The sequence below is a fragment of the Zootoca vivipara genome, chromosome 11 (assembly GCF_965207765.1).
Source record: "Zootoca vivipara chromosome 11, rZooViv2.hap1.1, whole genome shotgun sequence".
NCBI lineage: Eukaryota > Metazoa > Chordata > Lepidosauria > Squamata > Lacertidae > Zootoca > Zootoca vivipara.
Window position 1 is genome coordinate 22,473,435 of NC_142594.1, and position 18,945 is coordinate 22,492,379.

The following is an 18,945-nucleotide window of genomic DNA, read 5'->3' on the forward strand; positions in this document are numbered from 1 at the left end:
TGCAGACCCTAAGGGCATAAGAGGCGGAAAGAGGGAGCCCGGGGAGGCAGAAAAACTCTGGAGGGGGGACCCCAAGGATTTATCTGTAGCTCACAAGGCCTCGGTTACGATCATTATTGGAGTGTGTCCGGGCGCCTGCATTCCAATGAGGCGGAATAAGCAACAGCGACCTCACTCGGGCTCCAGGCTGTTCTGTGCTGTCGCCTTGCCTTTTATGCGCAGCAGCCCAGCAAGAGGCAAAGGAGCTGCAGCGCCTTGTTTATACCGGATACACACATTGTTTACAGCTATTGTAAATGAACAAGACCTCTCCGTTCCATGTCCTGGGGTGGGTCCGGGTGCAGGGATATTGGGAAACGCACGGGAATATCCTTTATATTCCACACACACACACACCAAGTTTCCGAACGTTTCAGAGAACAATTAAAAGGGCTGGAGAAATCAGATTTGTTTAATTCTGCCTCCCACAAACACACACCATCCGGTCAATTTTTGGGGGAGACTTTGCCATGGTTGAATAACTTAAATGGCAAGTTCACAGAATAAGTGCTTCGGGGCATTGCTGCTTATAATATGGACATTGTGTGGTTATGTATGTGTGTGTGTTTGCACGAATGCACGTGCCTAAGGTTTGGATCTAGAGGAGGTACATATTCCCACCACGTGAATACAGAAAGAAGGCATTGCTGTATGCAAGCAGCTACAATAGCCAGCCTTCTGTATGAAGTCTGTGCTTCTTCTGAATCATTCCACGATTGTTTGGTCATTTATCTCGAGCAAATCTTATTTAAAATCTAGAAACACAACAAAACAGACAACCCCAAGAACCCGGAATTATCCATATCAGTGCGCAATACATTACCTCCTACAGAATACAGTATTATCCAAATCCTATTTGGACTACTTTTGTTTCCTTTTTTTTTAAAAAAGAAATCTTTATATGTCTCTGTGTGTACACATATATGTGTGTGCAGGAATGAGAGGGAGAAGGAGGTGGAATATATGTGTGTGTGTGTGGAGAGAGAGAAAAACGTTAGTTAATTACATTGCTTAGATATGTTTAGGAACATACTGATTACTTCAGACTCTGTGTAAAATAAGTAAATAAAGTGCGAGCACACACTTATAACCCTTAAACGGCGGTTTTATTTTTCCTTTAATCTGTCTGGTAGGTAGATTCAAGGGTTAAAACCTAATAATGTGTGTGTGTGTGTGTGTGTAACCAGATATAGTTATTAAAACTCTGAAGCTGCGACCATAAATGCACTCTAACTTGAAATAAATACTATTGAGATCAGCATAACATTTTTTAACCCGGGCGAAAATTTCCCGAAATGGGCGAGTCAATGTATGTGGGTTGTTTATATGTAACGGCTACCGTTCTGCACACACTTACTCGGGAGTAAGTCCCAAATTTATGTGTTCAGGGTAATGTCCAAAAACTGGTAGCCGCCTTATTCCAACCCGAAGCCTATTTCATTGGAAGTAATTAACAGTTCAAAGAAAGCAGGAATTCGGCTAATGAGGAACCTTTTTTCATTTCCATATTATTTGTCACTAAATGGAAGTCAGCTATATGAGCTACAAAGCCGAGCTATTAAAAAAATATTCCTGTTTATACTGAAAAAACAATACTTGCACCATATGAAGAAAATGGCGAAGCTAACATGCGAAGCACTTTGTATTTATCCCTTTCTATCATTTCGAAGGTGAATATAACAAACCATCTTTAAATTCTTTAATTTTAATGGTTCAGCAGCCAGCTTTTTTTTAGGGAGCTCGTGAAATGTTTATTCCTTTATTGTAACGCGAGCCTCACATTTCAAATTTCTACATGTCTACTCAAAAGCACTGAGTTCAATGGCGCTTCTAGGTAACTGGGTAAAGAGACTGCAGCCTTAGACTGCAAATTTACCCAGAAGTAAGTCCCACTGAGTTTAACGGGATTTACTCTGTAGTACGTGCCTGGGATTGCAGCCGGATCATTCCCGTTGTTTCCCACTCTCAAAGGCTTAATCCGGGATGAAAAGTCACTACCGCTTCCGAAACCCCAAAAAGTCATAAAAACATTTAGGAATCCTGCTGTTAAGATTATTTTTCTCCTTCGAGGAGGAAGGAAGTTCTGCCAGCATATTTCACAACAGCTGACTCTCGATTTTAAACAAAAATGACGTAAGACTTCCGTCTTTCCAGGAGAGAAACCGACTAATAATAATATTTTCCTCCTCCCTCCTGTTGAGGATATAGCACTAAGGCGATCACATACTTTAGCTGTAATTACATAGGAAGACATTTGTCTACATTTTTTTTTTAAGAAATGGCTTTGTTGAGGCATGGGAAGAGATTTCCAGCATCGCCCCTGCGAAATTATTCCTGCTGAGGATCTGTGAAATATTAATTGTTTCTTGTAATCTCGGGACCTTATGTCAAAAAAAGAGAACTGACTGCTAATTTAAGTTTTTCTCAAGACTCAGCTATTGGAGAAGTATGAAAGGGGAAAAGAACGCTGACGTGATGTAAAGCTAATGAGAACCATACTTTTTGCGTTCACAATATTCACAGACGAATTTCATTAGCACGCGGTTTCCTTGCTATTTGCCCCGTCTCTAGCCTGACGAAGAGTTAAAAAAAATAAAAAATAAAATAAAATACAGAGATCCTTATTCTATTCCCCCTCCTCCCACTAGCAGAACACAGCATTTCTTTCCAAAGAAAGAAAGAGAGAAATAAATAGGGGAAAAACGTGTAGGACAATGAATGCAAATGTCACCGACAACCCACCATTTAGTCATAACTTTAATCCACAACACTGGACTTGATCTGAGAACCGTATCACCTTCTCCTTGTTTTTCCTAGACGGCGGTAACCCTCCGCCGCTTACAGAAGCCATATAAGAACGTGCCAGAGAGTAAATAACTATTTGCACCTAAAATCGGCTCGGGAATGCGATCCGCCAGCGGGGATACTGCATAAAAAATGCAAGGGCGAACGAGGGTGCCCCTTTAAGGCAGGCGACAGGCAGGCTTTTTGCTCCTATTTGCTTTCATGCATGCTTAGGAATTAATCGTCATGAAGAGTGTGTGAATGTGTATTTTGTGTGTGTGTGTGTGTATTCCTTCCCCACCCATCCACAGACAGACACAGTCTCACACACTCACAGTCTCCAATATAGCTGTGCTTTATCCGGTTCTTGACAGAATGTGTAGTTACACTTCAGAGAGAGAGAGAGAGAGAGAGACAGAAGGGAGAAAATGCCCAGTGGCCGTGGATCCCCCGCCGCAGTCAACTTGATCGAGGGGGATGTGTCCGCTCAGTTTTATTCCCGCATAAAAGTTCTCTTTTGTATTCCTCCTCTTGACTTGGTCTCTTCCTTTCACCAAAAAAATAAAAAATTATAAAGGTTATCTAGTTGTCAAACCTGCATCAAATAACAGGGCATCAAATAACTTCTTGATAAAATTTCACAATATTATTTAAAAGAAAAATAGCAAGAAGGGTAATTATCTCCCACACCTGCAGGTTAAGCTAGTATTTGTGGCAGAATTGAAATGTGCCAGCGGTTCCTTGCCTTATTCTGCTGCTGGAATTATTTCGGGGGCTGTGCAGGGGGTGAGGGGAGAGGGAGAAGAGAAAGAGATTATCGAGGAGCCAGGAGGTGGGTGTTTGGGATTCCTGGGCTGTGGGTCCAAGAACTCTTAGATCGGAGGTGCAGATAAAGATGCAAATTTCGATATCGATTTGAGATCTCTCGCCCCCAGCCCCAGTTATCCTCCTGCTCTGTTCGGCGGTGGGCTGTAGGAGAAGGCAGATTCCCTTTTCGAAAGGGGAATCGTGTTGCATTTGACTTTTCCCTGCCAGCCCCAGTTAGCTCTGAACTCAACGGCACAGTATTATTTACAGTGAGTTCCCAAACTAAACACAATAGTATAATTTAACCTTTCCAGGCACTCGTAAATTTTTACTGCTGTGAAACACAGCGATGCAAATGAATATGCTCGTAGTTACTGACTTAATAACAACCCCGTGGCTCCCGAAACAATAACTCCTTATGAAATATAATAAATATATATTTAAATACAGTATGCCGCCAATGTTATTTTGCTTTTTTTATTGCTTCAATTATTGTATAATTTTATGTGAAGGTCTCCGATCACAAGAAGGGTAGCCTGTCTGTCTGTCTGTGTGTGTGTGTGTGTGTGTATGTGTGTGTGAGAGAGAGAGACTTGGCTTTTTTTTTTTTTTGCAAGGAACACGGGCCATTGATGGGATGATTAATTATGATATAAAATAGTCCGCTTTAGAAAGGTGGCCATACCCAAAATTCTGATCTTTTAATCTTGATCAGCCACAATTAAAACAAATATTGCCGTACAAGTTGTCTATCCCTTTGCATAAAAACATATGGCTTTGCTATAAAAATGATGACGGGAAAACACTGACCCATTAATAGCCTGCGGACTGATTTATACTTTATTGTTCTGCTGCCCGGCCATGTGACGCGAGGCAGCCAATGGGCTGACAGGCAGCCTTCAACTTATTAGGTGACTGTACTTCTTCGTGAGGACCAAGTTGTTACATGAAATCTGCAGTTTCATAATTTCGCCAGGTCTTGCCTCTCCTTTTTTTTGCATTGGGGCTGGGGCTTGGCTTGGATGGCTATGTCTTCTTCGGGGACGCTCAGCAATTACTACGTGGACTCTTTCCTCATCCACGACAGCGAGGAGCTGGTGCAGTCCCGCTATGGCTCGGCTTCCCTAGGTCAGCCGGCCAGGCAGGCGACCCTTGGAGACCACCCCGAGTTCACCCCGTGCAGCTTTCAGTCGAAAACGTCCGTCTTCAGCACTTCCTGGAACGCCGTGCACCCGCCGAGCGCTAACAATGTGCCCACCGTGTACCACCCGTACGTGCATCACCAGGCACCAATGGCAGCGCCCGACGGCAGGTACATGCGCTCGTGGCTGGAGCCCATGCCGGGCTCCTTGTCTTTCCCGGGCTTGGCGGCCAGCAGGCATTACGGCATTAAACCTGAACCGCTCACGGCCAGGAGGGGTGACTGTACCACCTTTGACACGCACGCGCTCTCTCTGACTGACTATGCTTGTGGTTCTCCTCCAGCTGATAGGGATAAGCAAGGCAACGACGGCGCGTTCTCGGAAAACAATGGCGAGAGCGAGGCGAACGGAGACAAGCCCCAGATCGACCCAAGTAAGTGCCATCCGCCTGGGCTTGGGCGGGAGGAGGGTGGGTGGGCGGGCGGGCGGGTAGGGGGCTGGGTGTGGAGAGCCACCGTCTACCGTGAGCTATGCGGCAATGGCTGCTGGGTGGGTGACTGGGGGGGGGGGCTTCTGTGGTCATAGAAGAACGCCCAGCGGCACCACTGAGCTTTTCTCTATCTCTCTGTGTGTAGAATAATTGTGTGCGTAAAAAGGGGAATTTGGGTGCGCATGCATATACGCCTGTTTGGTGCCAGAGTCTTTGTAGGCTCAGGTCTATGCAGCCAGCTAGGTCTGTGTGTGTTTCTCAGCTTCAAGGTGCCAGCAAAGTCCAGCATGACCTCCCTGTCGCAACAGTGTGCAGGGGCGCGTCACCAGCGTGTTTTTCTGGGCACACGCTTCAGCTACAAAGCCTCTTCGGGGGGATGGGAGGAGAGAGCCGGGCGGTGTAAGGGGGGGGCGTGAGAGGGTGGTGGTCGCGCACAACCCAAGTTACTTGGGAGAGGCGAGGAAAAACAAAACATTGGATGTGAATCTGATCCCTTTGTGACGCCTAGCTGAGCTAGGAAAGCCAAGAACGACAACTGTGCATGTGTGTGTACCGGTATGTGTTTTCCCTAACTTCGTTTTAGCACTCTCTTTGGCGACTATTTATTCCACTCCTTTGCTTGTTGCTAACACCTTCGCTTGCCTTTAGAACTGAGCTACCGGATCAATAGTGCAGGCACGACAAATAATGCCAAATGCAAATGTGTGAGTGGGTGGGTGTTTCCCCATCTAAGCAAGCCAGGCTTACCCTGAAGAGAGGGCCCTTATCTCATTGAAAGCGCCCAGCTATCATATAAGAGAAGGTCAGAACTGGAAAGTGAAAAAAATTCAGCATGACACTTATTCTCAGGGGTTGTGCACCAGTCCTGGGTTTTTTTTCCCTCCGGAGGGGGAGAGGAGAGAGAGAAATCGGGGAGGGCTTGGCTGAGAGGAGGGTAAGCAGCAAAGGCAGGCTTTGAAATTACACCCTATATAAACACTATGAAGAAGTGAGGAGGTGGCCAGTGAGGTCCCCCCTCTTTCTTTTTCTTTTTTTACTACGCGTAATTCTACGTGACCTTTTCCCATGTGTCTCAGTTTGGAGTCCATTGTGTCTGACCCCATCCTGTATGTCTGTCCAAAGGAAAGGAATGTCGTAAACCACCAATATCAGGGCATCCATGCTCTTCAAAAGGAAGGTGGTGTCTTGGGGGTGGGAGGAGGTGCTGTTTGTGTGAGTATGGGGTGGAGATGCAGTCATAATAGCAGTGCGGGGAGGGGGGGTTGGTGCGGGGTTCTGTCCTTCGCCAACTTAACCCTCTTTGGCGTCCTTTTCCTTGCAGACAACCCGGCCGCGAATTGGTTGCACGCGAGATCCACTCGGAAAAAACGGTGCCCTTACACCAAGCACCAGACGCTGGAGCTGGAGAAGGAGTTTTTGTTCAACATGTATCTCACTAGGGACCGACGGTACGAAGTGGCCCGGCTCCTGAATTTAACCGAGAGACAAGTGAAAATCTGGTTTCAGAACCGGAGGATGAAAATGAAGAAAATCAACAAAGACCGAGCGAAGGATGAATGATGCTCGGCTTCCAGGTTTAATCACGTTTCAAACAGCAAAAATCTCCCCCTCCAGCGCAACGCAACACAATCCTCCCCTCTTCTCTTCCCAGCATACCCCGAGACTGTGTCCAGGCCTCATGTGTTGTTATTATTATTAATAATAATATTATTTGGGGTTTCCCACCCCCCTGGGGTTGTTGCTGTTGTTTTGTCCTTGGCCAATTCAGCTCTTGAATGTATCTTGCCAGCGTGCAGGGAGATATGGCTGTGCCCCGGTGCTATTATGGAGGTACCCAGATTTATCATTTTCTAATCATAGGAAAGGAAAGAGGGGCATTAAACGCGGAAGGCTGATCTGTTGGCTTGTCTAAACCTACCTGTCCTTCACGAAAGAAAGAAAAAGAAAGAAACTACCTTTTTAATGCACAATTCTTTACAGACTGTATAGGTTAGTCGACGTAGTTAATTTTATTTGCTCTTTGCGCGGCAGAGAGAGGTCTGCTCTAATACTTGAACACTGTGTTTTATTGTGGTAATTATATTTGTGACTCAATTTTTTGTGCTTGGGTGCTGTACCAGATGTGATTGTGTAAGCTAGGATTCAATTTGAACTCAGGTTGTTTATTATAAAGGTTGCATAGAGTATAGCTCGGTAGTGTAAGGAGTCCTTTTTCTGTATCATTATTAGACAGTGAACCTTGGATTGTACTGGGGGGAACCAATTCGTTCGCTCTTTTTCTATCCCAGCTTTTAAACACAAAAGTGGGGGCATGATCTGGGATAGCCAAGGACTTGTGGACCCCCCCAGTTCTTTTGAAGCAAGTCATTTTCGTATGCACACTTGATCTATCTATCTATCTATATATAGAACAGTCTTCGTCAGTTGTATATATCATAATCTATATATTAAAGAAAGAAACCCTTAATAATCAGGCTAGCTTGAATCTTGTTTTTGCACCCGTGAGCAATTTTCAGATAACGGAGCTATACCTATATGTGAAAAAGAAGGTAACTACCTATGGTTTACGTTTTGAGTTTAATCGAATTTAATTGATTCTTATTGTAATGAAGTTTAATTTTATTGATAATAAATTATACACTCTAAAAAAAACCTACCTTTTGGTTATTGTAGATTTGTATCGATTATTAACATAAAAAATAAAAAGTCCTGGACGTTATGTTTATGCAGAAGCTACACTGTATATTTTGCAATAGTTACCTCATGGCCTACTGACCAAATAGTTGTGTCCAGAATGATATTTAACTTTTTGCTAAATAAAATATATATTGATTCTTTTTAAAAAAATTGTGCTGTTTTTAAGATTATTAAGAAGGCAAAACCTGCCGCATCTTTACCTCTGGAGAGCAATCAAAATCCTGACACTGATCCTTTAACACGGTTACTCAAAAGGAAGCCCCACTGATTTTGATGGAACTTAACTTCCAAGCAATTATGGTTCACATGGCAAATCCTTCTCCCAAACGGAAACGTGAGTGGAATCTGGGAGAAGACGACAGTGGAGTAACTGGGCCAGGGATGTTGCACCCAGGCTATCCAATGACTGTACAGAACCCTGCGCTGGAAACTAAGGATAGTAGCTGGTGTGTGTGTCTTTAATTAGTTAAGGTGCTGCGAAATAATAATAATAATAATAATAATAATAATAATAATAATAATAATGGAACAAATTGATAAACATAAAGCAAAGCAGGACAAAATTTCGGTGACCTTTTGCAAGAATAATCTAGTTAGTACCCCGCCCCCTTTTCAACTCTCATTTAAAAATTCAACTTGGCTTCCAGAAGCAAATAATCCATAGATTATGAAATTTCATCCATGTCTCTTCATAGAGAAAGCATTCCCAATGTAAAACCCATTTCAGCTGCCTTCTGTGTCTTCGGTGCATTCTCGCCCGCGAAATAAAAACACCGCATTAGATGCAGCCAAAGATGGAGGCTTATCGGGCAACAATGGACGCTAGAAAGGTTTTTGTCGTTGTTTCTAAAGTTCAGGTTAGAAAACCGGGCTGGTTGGCAAAGGGGTGTTGGTGATGGAGATTAACCAACACTTTAACGAATACATGCAGGCGATGGGGTGGGGGGCAGTCCAAACGGATGAACAATAAAAGGAATTCTGACTAGTTGGGAGTTTAGTCGCGCCTCGGGCAGGCTCGGCTCTCCGCTCAGAAATTATTATCCTCCCCCATAAAAAAATACCAGTTATAGCAGAGTTGTGCACAAGACCAAACAGGGGCTCCTCTGTAGCTCATTGCAGAAGAGTTTATTTTAAAGGCACAAACAAGCCCGCACACTTCCAGCTAACAAGTCTTAGCTGAAGAAGCTGTTAAGAAAATTCAGAGCCATAGTGTGCCATAAAAGAAAATGACGGCTGTAACCGTTTATGGGGTGTAAAATGCTGCAGGGTTGAAGGCAAGAACTTTCAGTATCTCAGGCTTTGAAAATGTTCGAAGGTTCAGGCTTTGAAAATGTTCGAAGGTTCAGAGAGGCAGGGAAAATTACTCTGAGTTTTGTTGGCCTGTTTAATTTTTATTTTAAAAATAAAGAAATCTCTGGTAAATTGCATTTAATTAACAAAAAGAGAAACAGTTCTTGTCTACAAAAACGGAAGGGGGGTGAGTTCTAATTAATGCCTGTTCCAGTGGTTTGGGATGTTGCGACGCCCTCTGTTGTTGCAGACAGTGGGGACTTCAAAGAATCCGCATTGGAAGTGCGTAATAAATGGCAGGTCTGCAAACTGTCTGGAATTCGGCCCTTAATGAGTTTACAACTGTCCAGCCACAATTAAGATTTTCTACAAAAGCCCTTTCATTTGTTTTGTCTGGCTGTTTTAGATAAAGCGGGTCTGCGGAAATAGCTCGTTTTTATTAGCCCTTTCCCCCTCTGAAATGTAGGCTGTAAGGTGAGCGTTTATCTTTAATGAATATACCGCTGGAACCTTTTCTATAATTGCTACTGCATGGCAAAGTAGATTACTGAAGCGTTTGCAAGGGTAGTTATCAGCTCTGTTTACACGTTCGTAAGATTCCTGCACCTATTTTATTGCTTGCGATTACCAGGATAGAACAGCAGATGGCAGTGTTGTTCCACGAAAACAAGGGCGATTTCCGCCATGAGGCCAATGGAAAAAATTCTAAAATGTCGACTTTCTAGGATCAGCACATGCGGTTTTGAAACTGCTGATTTGATATTAACAAAAGGCGATATTATATATGCCCCCACTACTAAAATGAATACCTTTAATGCTTCAGTATTTCGTGTTTCAATATGTTATACTCTTAAAAGTAAATAACTGCAATGGTAAACTTCTCCGTTTGTAACCATTAGTTTAAGTATTAGTATTTTAGTATCATTTCAGTTCTGTACAGACTGATATTTTCCCCTCTCAGCTTGAAGCATGCTTCAAGAATACTGCTAATTTGACCGCAGCAAGAGCAAATATGTCGTGCGCATGAGTGATAATCCAACACATATACAGTGAGAATATATTTAAACAGTTTAAGTTTATACAGATGCATTTGGCTTGAACACCCCGTGTATAATGTAATCGACTAATGAAATGCATAACGGCATGAGTAAGGATCTATAATGTACAACGTCAAAGCAGATATTATCACACAATATAATCGTTTGTATTAACCCGTTCATGGCTTTGGCAATTTACCTGGGAATGTGCCCCAATGAATGCAGCAAGGCTTCTTACTTCAGAGTATAACTGTATAGGACTGCAGTACGCTATATACTGAGGCCGCATAAGCAATTTTTTATAGCCGGGAATCTCAAAGCGCTTGGAATGCGGATGCTGGTGATTGAAACGCGGCAGAGTTGTTAAAGAAACAAGCTCAGTGTGTATTAAAAACAACAACAACGCACAGGTAGACGTGGGTTTTTTATTCTTTTTTTTTAATGGCTCCGATTAATTAAAAAAAATATTTATTAGGAGCAAACAGTTTTCACAGTGCAATGGGCGATGCTGAGCATCGATGGCTCCATCTTAATCTCTTATTCAGCCAATGACCCCTGACTTTGGTTCCATTCTGCTCTGGGCACAGAATCCTTCGGAAACGACGTTCTTTTCGCCGGGCCAAAACAGAGGCTCTAAGTTGGTGGCTCGGCAACAAAATTTAATTTGAAAATTATTTACCGGCCACTGAATTTCTTCACCAGATGTCTTTGCGGCAGTTAAAGGCTCCCGCTCGCTTCCTTAAGCAATTTCATCTCTGTGGGACCCGGTTTAATTATGCAGTGCAGATGATAACAGTTCTAATACACCACAGGAGTGAAATGCCTGTACGAATCCAGACTGGAACTCTTATGGCATTTTATTTACTAATTCGTGTGTGTGTGTGTGTGTGTGTGTGTGTGTGTGTGTGTGTGTGTGTGTACCTCTCCCTCACCCCTCACTTCTGAATTCTACGGCTCCATCGAGCCAGTATACACAAACATACATATGAGCCAGTATACACAAACATACATACATACATACATACATACATACATACATACATACATACATACATACATACGGAAGATAGATGAATGGACTCAATGTTTGTGAATAAATAAGACAATCATACCACAAATGTGCACCTAATGTACCGAAATTAAGAGCCAAGAAAGACAAATAACACTATTGGGGAAATGCCTTAAGTTTGCGTCTTTTTTCCCCTGCCAAAAAAAGAAAAGAAAAAGAACGTTTAGCAGTCAAATGACCCACTAAATGTGATTATCAAAGGTATTTCATTGTAATTCCTTAATACGAATCCAGGAGGATAAAACAACCTGATTCCTAAAGAAGATTGGAAATTTATTGTGCATTTATTGTGCATGGGACTTACATATACTGTACTTAATTCAAATCGCCAGTAGAAAATGCCGTTTATATGAACGAATGACTGGTCATGGCAGCTTTTAGTGTTAATTCTTATTGTCTTGTGTGTACTTTTAATGTAGCTTGTCCTCAATGACTTCAGCTACAGTAAAATGCAAACAAGAATATACATTTGCTGTAAGTAATTTGGACAATGGGTGATCAATGGAGATACCGTAATAAAGGAGGAGGAAGGCAGCTGAAACAGCGGAATAATACCCCGAGTCCAAATTGCAGAAAATTCTTTGCTTGATCCAATAAGAAACCACCCTGCAGAATGACCAGTTGGTGTGTGTGTTTTCAAATCATCCTCGTTGTTTTTAACTTTTTATTCTGTGTGTTGGTTGTTTTTTAACGAGGTTTGTTTAGAGAAAGCTATAAAGCAGCAGTTTCTAGGTTACAATTTTTTAAAGGGGGCGGAGAGGGCACTTTGGATAGAATGAGTGACCTAGGGAAAACTTTAAATAATTAAGCAGCATCCATTCCAACATATCTTTCATTTTTATTTTTAAGTGGGATGGAGAATAGAGGCATCTTCTAAAACTGGACACCATTAAATTTCCGCATTCATGTACCGGTAATATGTCCAGGAAACATGGCTTAGAAGTTAATAATCTTTTCGCCCTCTTTTTTTTTTTTTTGCTATTTATACTGGAAGTCTATACTTTGGAGGTGATTCGGAACTCATTGCGAAGGGACATTCCGTTTAGCGAGGGTTAGTCCTGAGTCTGTATTATAAAACTCCCTATTTCCTGGAGGGGAGGGGAGGCCGTGGACAACGAGGTCTGTGTGTGATGGTTTTCTCAAGTAGCGTTTCGAAGAAGTGACTTTAGGCATACGCGATTTTAAAATATATTTATATAATAATCCCAGCAGAACTGACACACACACACACACACACACACACGTCTAAGAAAGCAGTGTGCGGTTTGATGCTTCCAGACCTCGGCCTCAAAGCTGGTTGCACTTAACGGTGTCCTTTCAAGACTCATCGATAAAATTCTGTCTTGCTCTTATCAATACCCAAGTCTAGACTGTCGGTTCTGTTTGCTGCTGTTTTCTTCTGGCATCTTGGCTGCGTTGTCACCAGAGGAGCAATTTATTGGAAGAATGCCGTCTAAATCCGCTTCTTTGATCTGGCTCGTCGTCTTTGGCAGGTTTTCCTTCGCCTTCCCTTCTTAACTTCTTAGCCCTTTATATTTCTCTCAGGAGGCTTTTCTTCCTTTCTTAAAATTTCAAGGTTTTTTTTGAGGGGGTGTTATTACTGCAGCCCCGCAATCTTGCACCACACGCCTCCCCCCCCCTCTCACATTTTCTTCCTTTGGGATTGACAGCCATCTTAGTGCGTAGACCGATTTTGGCGGAATCGAAAACCAAAGACGTCGCAAAGCAAACCTCGAAGGGCATCCATGGGGACGGTCTCCGAGCCCAGGACCGATTCCAGTCCATATCACTGATTGTGAAGATGAGTTCGTGATAATAACGTTCTTCCTTTGCAAAACTGTACACCAACACCTCTCTCCAGCCCCTGTTGCACCCGGGCCTCCTCAGGCCCCTTAGCTGAGCCCCCCCCCCAATTCTCTGCTTCCCTCCCATGGGTTACCAAAATGTGCCCCTCTGAAGGGTCCCTGCGAAATATGGGCCAGGCATAATTCTAAACTGGTGAGAACCTCTTTGTACACACAGGATACCAAACTCTATAATCTAAAGGGAGAATTTCCGGGGCAATCTCATTGTCCTCCTTCCAGTTTATGATGTGCAATATAGCAGGGCAGTAAAAGCTGTCTTTACCAAAACTCCCCCGTCTGAGGGAAGGAAACTAGTTTTACGATCCGTTTTAAAGGAAGGGTAGGGCGCAACATCCTCAATGGCTTGTCCTCTTATTGCTTGGTGGGGGCCGAGTGTTTAGAAATTAAGGAGCTGGCTTATCCGAGATCTGGGGAGGGGGGGGGAGGGCGGACCGGACACACATGCCACCGCTCTCACTCACCACCACCACCACCGAAAGCCAGAGGTAGGTATTTATTTACCCCGGGGGTGGGGGAGGAAAAAGAAGAAGCAAGGATGAAACAAAGAAACTTGAGTCCGCATCCCAAGTCTCTTCGATTTTTTTTAAAATAAGATAAAAACAAACGGACTTTCAGCACCTCTTATTTCCCACTGTATCATTTTTGGGGGGCTGGTGGTGACTGAAATATGCATGCTATTGGATAGAAGAAATCTACACTGGTAAAGGCAGACCGGCTGAATCACCGAAAAACATAACATAACATAACATAACAAAAATGCCTCCTGGATATAAACCTTCCTGAAGTAAGAGGAGGCAAAAGCAGACACATGCCTTCATATTTCTTCTTCTTCTTCTTCTTCTTCTTCTTCTTCTTCTTCTTCTTCTTCTTCTTCTTCTTCTTCTTCTTCTCATCTGTCCTCCCTTAGATATACTGTGCTCTTTCTCTATTTGTGTTTTGTTTCCGAGGAAGAGAATTTGGCAAAAGAGGGAGAGAGATGATAGAACACGTATTTAGCAACCCTTCAGTCATCTTGCCAACAGCGATTAGCCGAATATGTCTGTCAATATCTTAATAAATCTGCGAGCAAATTGGGAAGCCTCCCATATAAATATTTCACTCTTTCCTTTCCTGAGGAAAAATAAATGTGAGCAGAATACAGAAGGATTTGCCAAACCAGTTCATTCACACACACACACACACTTGAGATAGACAGACGGAGATAACACATCCTGCATAATGGTGGTTGTTTTTTTTTTTTTTACTATGGGGGTATTTTTATGGGCACCTTATTATTATTATTTTTAATGTACTTTCCCTCTCGCAGCTCTACGCCTCCCCTTTCGGAATATGAAAGAGATGAAAGGCGGAGAGAGATAAGAAACAAGAAAAACAAACAGGAAACATACGTGGAAACTCAGAGTTGTGTTTGTGGTCTATTTCCAGCTCTGCAGGAAATATGACTGAGGAGTGGGGTATATGGAGGAGCAGAACAGAAATGCTTTTTTCCTCTCCTTAAAAAAAAAGACATGGAGAAAAGGGGTAGAGAGGATAAAGATGCAAAGAGGAAAATGTATATTTCAAAACACAGTGGGTTGACGTTTCTTATTCTAGCTTCCCTCCGCCTCGGGGCTGATCTCGGCGCTCCCTCGGCTTTATCCGGAGCCGCTCCGGGAACCCGGGCCCCGTTGGAGCTCCCGAGAGGCCAAGGCTCCCCCTCGCCTTCGAATCGGCCAGGCATCGGCTCGATCCTCTTCCCCTTCCATCATAGGACCTTGTGAGCCACCCTGATCTATACCACCTGTGATGCAGGAGGAGATTGGAGGATGGGGTCATATGACTGGTCACGTGGTGGAGGCAGCTCACTCCAAAAGAAAATGGGGTTTGGTGTAAATCTGGGGGTGTAATGTTATCATATATCACGCTACCTCGTAAAACCGACACGGAAGCCTACCGGACCACAAATCACCGGTCAAAATTATGAGTTCTTCGTATTATGTGAACGCTCTTTTTAGCAAATATACGGCGGGGGCTGCTTCTCTTTTCCAAAATGCGGAGCCCACGTCTTGCTCCTTTGCTACCAACTCGCAGAGAAGCGGCTATGGACCAGGCGCTAGCGCGTTCACCTCCTCCATGCCTGCCTTGTACAACGTGAACAGCACCATATATCAAAGCCCGTTCTCTTCCGGATACAGCCTGGGCTCAGAAGCCTACAACCTGCATTGCTCCTCTTTTGATCAGAACATTCCCGTCCTTTGCAATGAGTTAACCAAACCCAGCTGTGACAAAGCGGAGGACAGCAACCTGCACAGCCAGGCGGAGAATAATTTCCGGATATACCCCTGGATGAGGTCTTCAGGTATGGGGGAGGAAGGAAGGAAGGGGGGGCAAAACCGAGATGCGGGCGGGGAAGGCCGGGCGCGGGGGGGGGAGCGTTGGATTGAAAGCGCTGCCGAGCAGGCAAATGGCAACTTCCACGCGGGTGCGGGGGCAACTTCCACGCAAGGAGCGCGCGCGCGCCTGCCTGCTTTTAATTAGAGCAAGCGGCGCCATTGCGCAGAAAGCCCGTGGCATTGTATGTAAATGAGTCTCATAAAACTTTTTATTGCCCAATTAATGGGTTCCAGCCTCGTAAATTTATTTAACTCTCTATCTCTCTTTCTCTCCCCCCCCCCCAATATGGAATGGGAGCGTTGGGTTGAATTTTTGGTCGGGGCCCTAGGGAATATGGAAAGGGTGGTGGCGAAGCTGCCCGGAGACATGGCAGAGTGAGAACCTCGCTTCTCCTCGCCCGCACTGGCAGGGGGGGTAATGCTGAGTGAGAGAAGAGCCGCGGGTGCGGGGTGGGGTGGGGGAATGTATCAGAGAGAGAGAGAGAGAGAGAGAGAGAGAGAGAGAAAATATATGAGAGGAAAAAATAGAGCTTTCTATTCTTGGAGTGAGCGAAAACGTTTGATTCCCTATTATTTATCTCACCCACCCTCCGCAAGAAATATAAACGGTCAGTGGTAGGCATGTCAATAAAGAAAAGGGGTATTGGAGCGATGCAAACCCGAACCTGCAGTTAATTTTTCAGGAGGACAGGAAGACTGAGAGCAAAAGCGAGCCCTGGGTTCCAGACACCGCTTTGACTTCCGCCAGAGTCTGGAATGTGGCGGGCAAACCGGAGAGAGTTTGCTTTCAGTCAATCGCCCTCTTTCCCCCGCCTGGGTTTATTTATTTAAACTGCATGGTTAAAACCCGAATTCCTCCACCCACCCAGTCTCTCCCAGCTTGTCGCATTTGCCCGGGGCACTTGAGGGAAAGCTAAGCCTTCAGTTTTTAATATACTGTGCAGGAAGTCAGTAGGATTTGCTTCCGAGTAGACGTGTCTCAGAATTGGACGGTCAGCTTCTACCCACTGGCCAGGAAGTTACGCCTTGCTGGACTCAATGGAGCTTACTTCTGAGTAGGCAGGATTGAACTGCTGCTGTCCCTTTCCGAGATATATATACATGTATATTTATTGGGGGTGGGGGTGGGACTCGTGTGTGTGTGTGTGTGTGTGTGTGTGTGCGAGAGAGAGAGAGAGAGAGAATAGGAAATAGGAGGGATTTGTTTTTTATTTGTTTGCCAGCTGTTGTAAAACTATTTCCTGGTCCTCTAACTTCGCTGGTTCTTTCCCGGCCTCCCCAAATCCTCTCTTCAGGTCCGGATAGGAAGAGAGGGCGTCAGACCTATACCCGTTACCAAACTCTGGAGCTGGAGAAAGAGTTCCATTTCAACCGCTATCTGACCCGGCGACGGCGGATAGAGATCGCCCACGCCTTGTGCCTGACCGAGAGGCAGATCAAGATTTGGTTTCAAAACCGACGCATGAAATGGAAGAAGGAACATAAAGAAGAAGCAGGCGGCGGCAGCGGCGGCGGCGCCCCGGCGGCCAACGACAGCGCATCAGCCACTGCCTCTGTGGAGAAAGTGGAGGAGGAGGAGGAAGAAGAGGAAGAGGAAGCGGAATGAACGGACAACTCCCCCCCCTCTCCCGGGCTCTCGCTCGCTGGAGCCCAGCGCTCGTCTTCTGTATGCACGTGACATTGTAAACACTCTCTTCAAATAATAATTAAAATCTATTTAAAAAGGAGACCCTTGCAATCGCCAATTCCAATTATAAGGGATGGGGGGAGAGGTGAGTTCACCTCCACTGGCCCTTCCGCATTCCCAGAGCATCCGAGACACAGCTCTGTGTAAACTAAGAGTAAAATTATCACTTGAACACCCGGACCAGTTTGGCTGTGAATGTCCAAACCTGTTGTATTGTTATTATTATTTTTTGTTACATGATAGACGGATATATTTTTCTCCCCGCCCTGGTATTTGTGAGGGGAGGGGGGTGTCCTAACTTGCACATATTAAGGGGCGAAAAAGAAAAAAGGGGGAAAAACGCTGGGGGAGCCCCATTTAGTTTAACTTCCAAATAAACTACCTGACTGTACTGGTCCCAATCAATCGCTAAGGGATAAGTGCATTAGGTTCACACTCAAACTACCTAATATATGCTGAGGATCGATGTACTTCCAGTTACTGAATTTTTTGTTGTTGTTGTTTCTTGTTTTAAAATAACCCGAAGACGGATTTGGGGTGGGTGGGGAATTTTGAATTCCATGCGGGAGATAAACAATGACTAAACCACTACACTCAGCTGCAGTGATTTGTACTACCTATTTTCCAAACTACCTATTATCTAGCTCCGCCTACCTATCTTCAAAATTATGCTGTATTTTATTAATGCAAAACGGAAAGATGACAATACTTAAAGCGGACTTCCTTGCAGGACCTGAAGCGTAGTGCATAAGGTATAAAAGGGAAGACAATTGACATGGGAGGCCTTCCCAAGTCCTCCGCAGGATTTGATGCCTGGTATTGTTGAGTATAATTTAAAGTTTTTAAATAATAATAATATATTTATTCTAAGGCTGTTATTAAGTGGAAACAATATGCTGCAATGTAAGCTTTCGTCACACACAAGTCTTCGCTAGGCCGAATTCGATGGAGGTTAAACCATCGCAATGGATTTGTACAAAGCGGTTTCATCTCGTCCTTTTTGTGCGGCTCTGCTCATGGCCGATTTAGTGTTCCCTTTTGAGTTTTTCTACCATTCTGCTTGATGCAACTGGAAAAAAAACACAAAGCAACAAATTGAAAAAAGATGTGAATTTAAGCACCGGCCACATATGCCTATTCTCAGCCACCTTATTCCCTTCTCCCTATTGCCAGAATGTGTTAAGTCTGAAGCAGCGTTAATTTTCATAAGAATGAACGGATATTGTAGATTGGATCGAGGGAGGCTTGAGACATTTCTGATTTTCTTGGACCTCATAGATAAATACACCATGTCATCCGCTGGGAAGCCTGTTAGGCAAACTTTGTAGCATGAAGCAACGTTGACAACTCTGTATAAATAAATTCTGCCTTGAAAGTTTTGGCTAAACTTTATTCATAAAATGTACGTTACAATGTGTTTTTTCACTGTGAACATTGAGGTATCTCGTGTTAAAATTGAAGGGGGCGGGAAGTGTGTGTGTGCGTCTGCGTGAATACTCTTCGGAGGTGCTGTAGTGTATCGCCCACGTTCGATGTGTTTTATGTTACACAGAAATAAAAAATGCTTGTTGACAAAATAATCATCTCTCTCTTTTTTGTTATTGAAAGTTACATATAAACATTTATATACACATCTAGGCACGCATGCAGACCCGCATCCTAATGC

General features: G+C 44.0%; 2 protein-coding genes and 1 long non-coding RNA gene across 3 annotated transcripts; 2 read left to right on the forward strand and 1 right to left on the reverse strand.

Moving 5' to 3' along the window:
- Positions 1-3,154: 3,154 nt before the first annotated feature.
- Positions 3,155-3,878, reverse strand: LOC148684224 (uncharacterized). The gene is made up of 2 exons (XR_015946419.1): positions 3,514-3,878; positions 3,155-3,370 (listed from the first exon to the last, which is right to left on the reverse strand). It is a non-coding gene; the product is annotated as an uncharacterized LOC148684224 (long non-coding RNA).
- A 349-nt stretch (positions 3,879-4,227) lies between these two features.
- HOXA9 (homeobox A9) lies at positions 4,228-8,109 on the forward strand. The gene is made up of 2 exons (XM_035129102.3): positions 4,228-5,205; positions 6,584-8,109. The coding sequence occupies exons 1-2, from the start codon at positions 4,653-4,655 to the stop codon at positions 6,820-6,822; spliced, it is 792 nt and encodes a 263-aa protein (XP_034984993.1). The 5' UTR covers positions 4,228-4,652; the 3' UTR covers positions 6,823-8,109.
- A 6,391-nt stretch (positions 8,110-14,500) lies between these two features.
- On the forward strand, positions 14,501-18,859 carry HOXA7 (homeobox A7). The gene is made up of 2 exons (XM_035129104.3): positions 14,501-15,558; positions 16,888-18,859. The coding sequence occupies exons 1-2, from the start codon at positions 15,180-15,182 to the stop codon at positions 17,196-17,198; spliced, it is 690 nt and encodes a 229-aa protein (XP_034984995.2). The 5' UTR covers positions 14,501-15,179; the 3' UTR covers positions 17,199-18,859.
- Positions 18,860-18,945: the final 86 nt, after the last annotated feature.

Bases quoted from the DNA above. Each gene is read 5' to 3' on its own strand.
- HOXA9 (XM_035129102.3), top strand. From the start codon at position 4,653: ATGGCTATGTCTTCTTCGGGGACGCTCAGCAATTACTACGTGGACTCT. The intron at 5,206-6,583 runs GTAAGTGCCATC...TTTTCCTTGCAG, and splicing joins CAAGCCCCAGATCGACCCAA to ACAACCCGGCCGCGAATTGG.
- HOXA7 (XM_035129104.3), top strand. From the start codon at position 15,180: ATGAGTTCTTCGTATTATGTGAACGCTCTTTTTAGCAAATATACGGCG. The intron at 15,559-16,887 runs GTATGGGGGAGG...TCCTCTCTTCAG, and splicing joins CCCCTGGATGAGGTCTTCAG to GTCCGGATAGGAAGAGAGGG.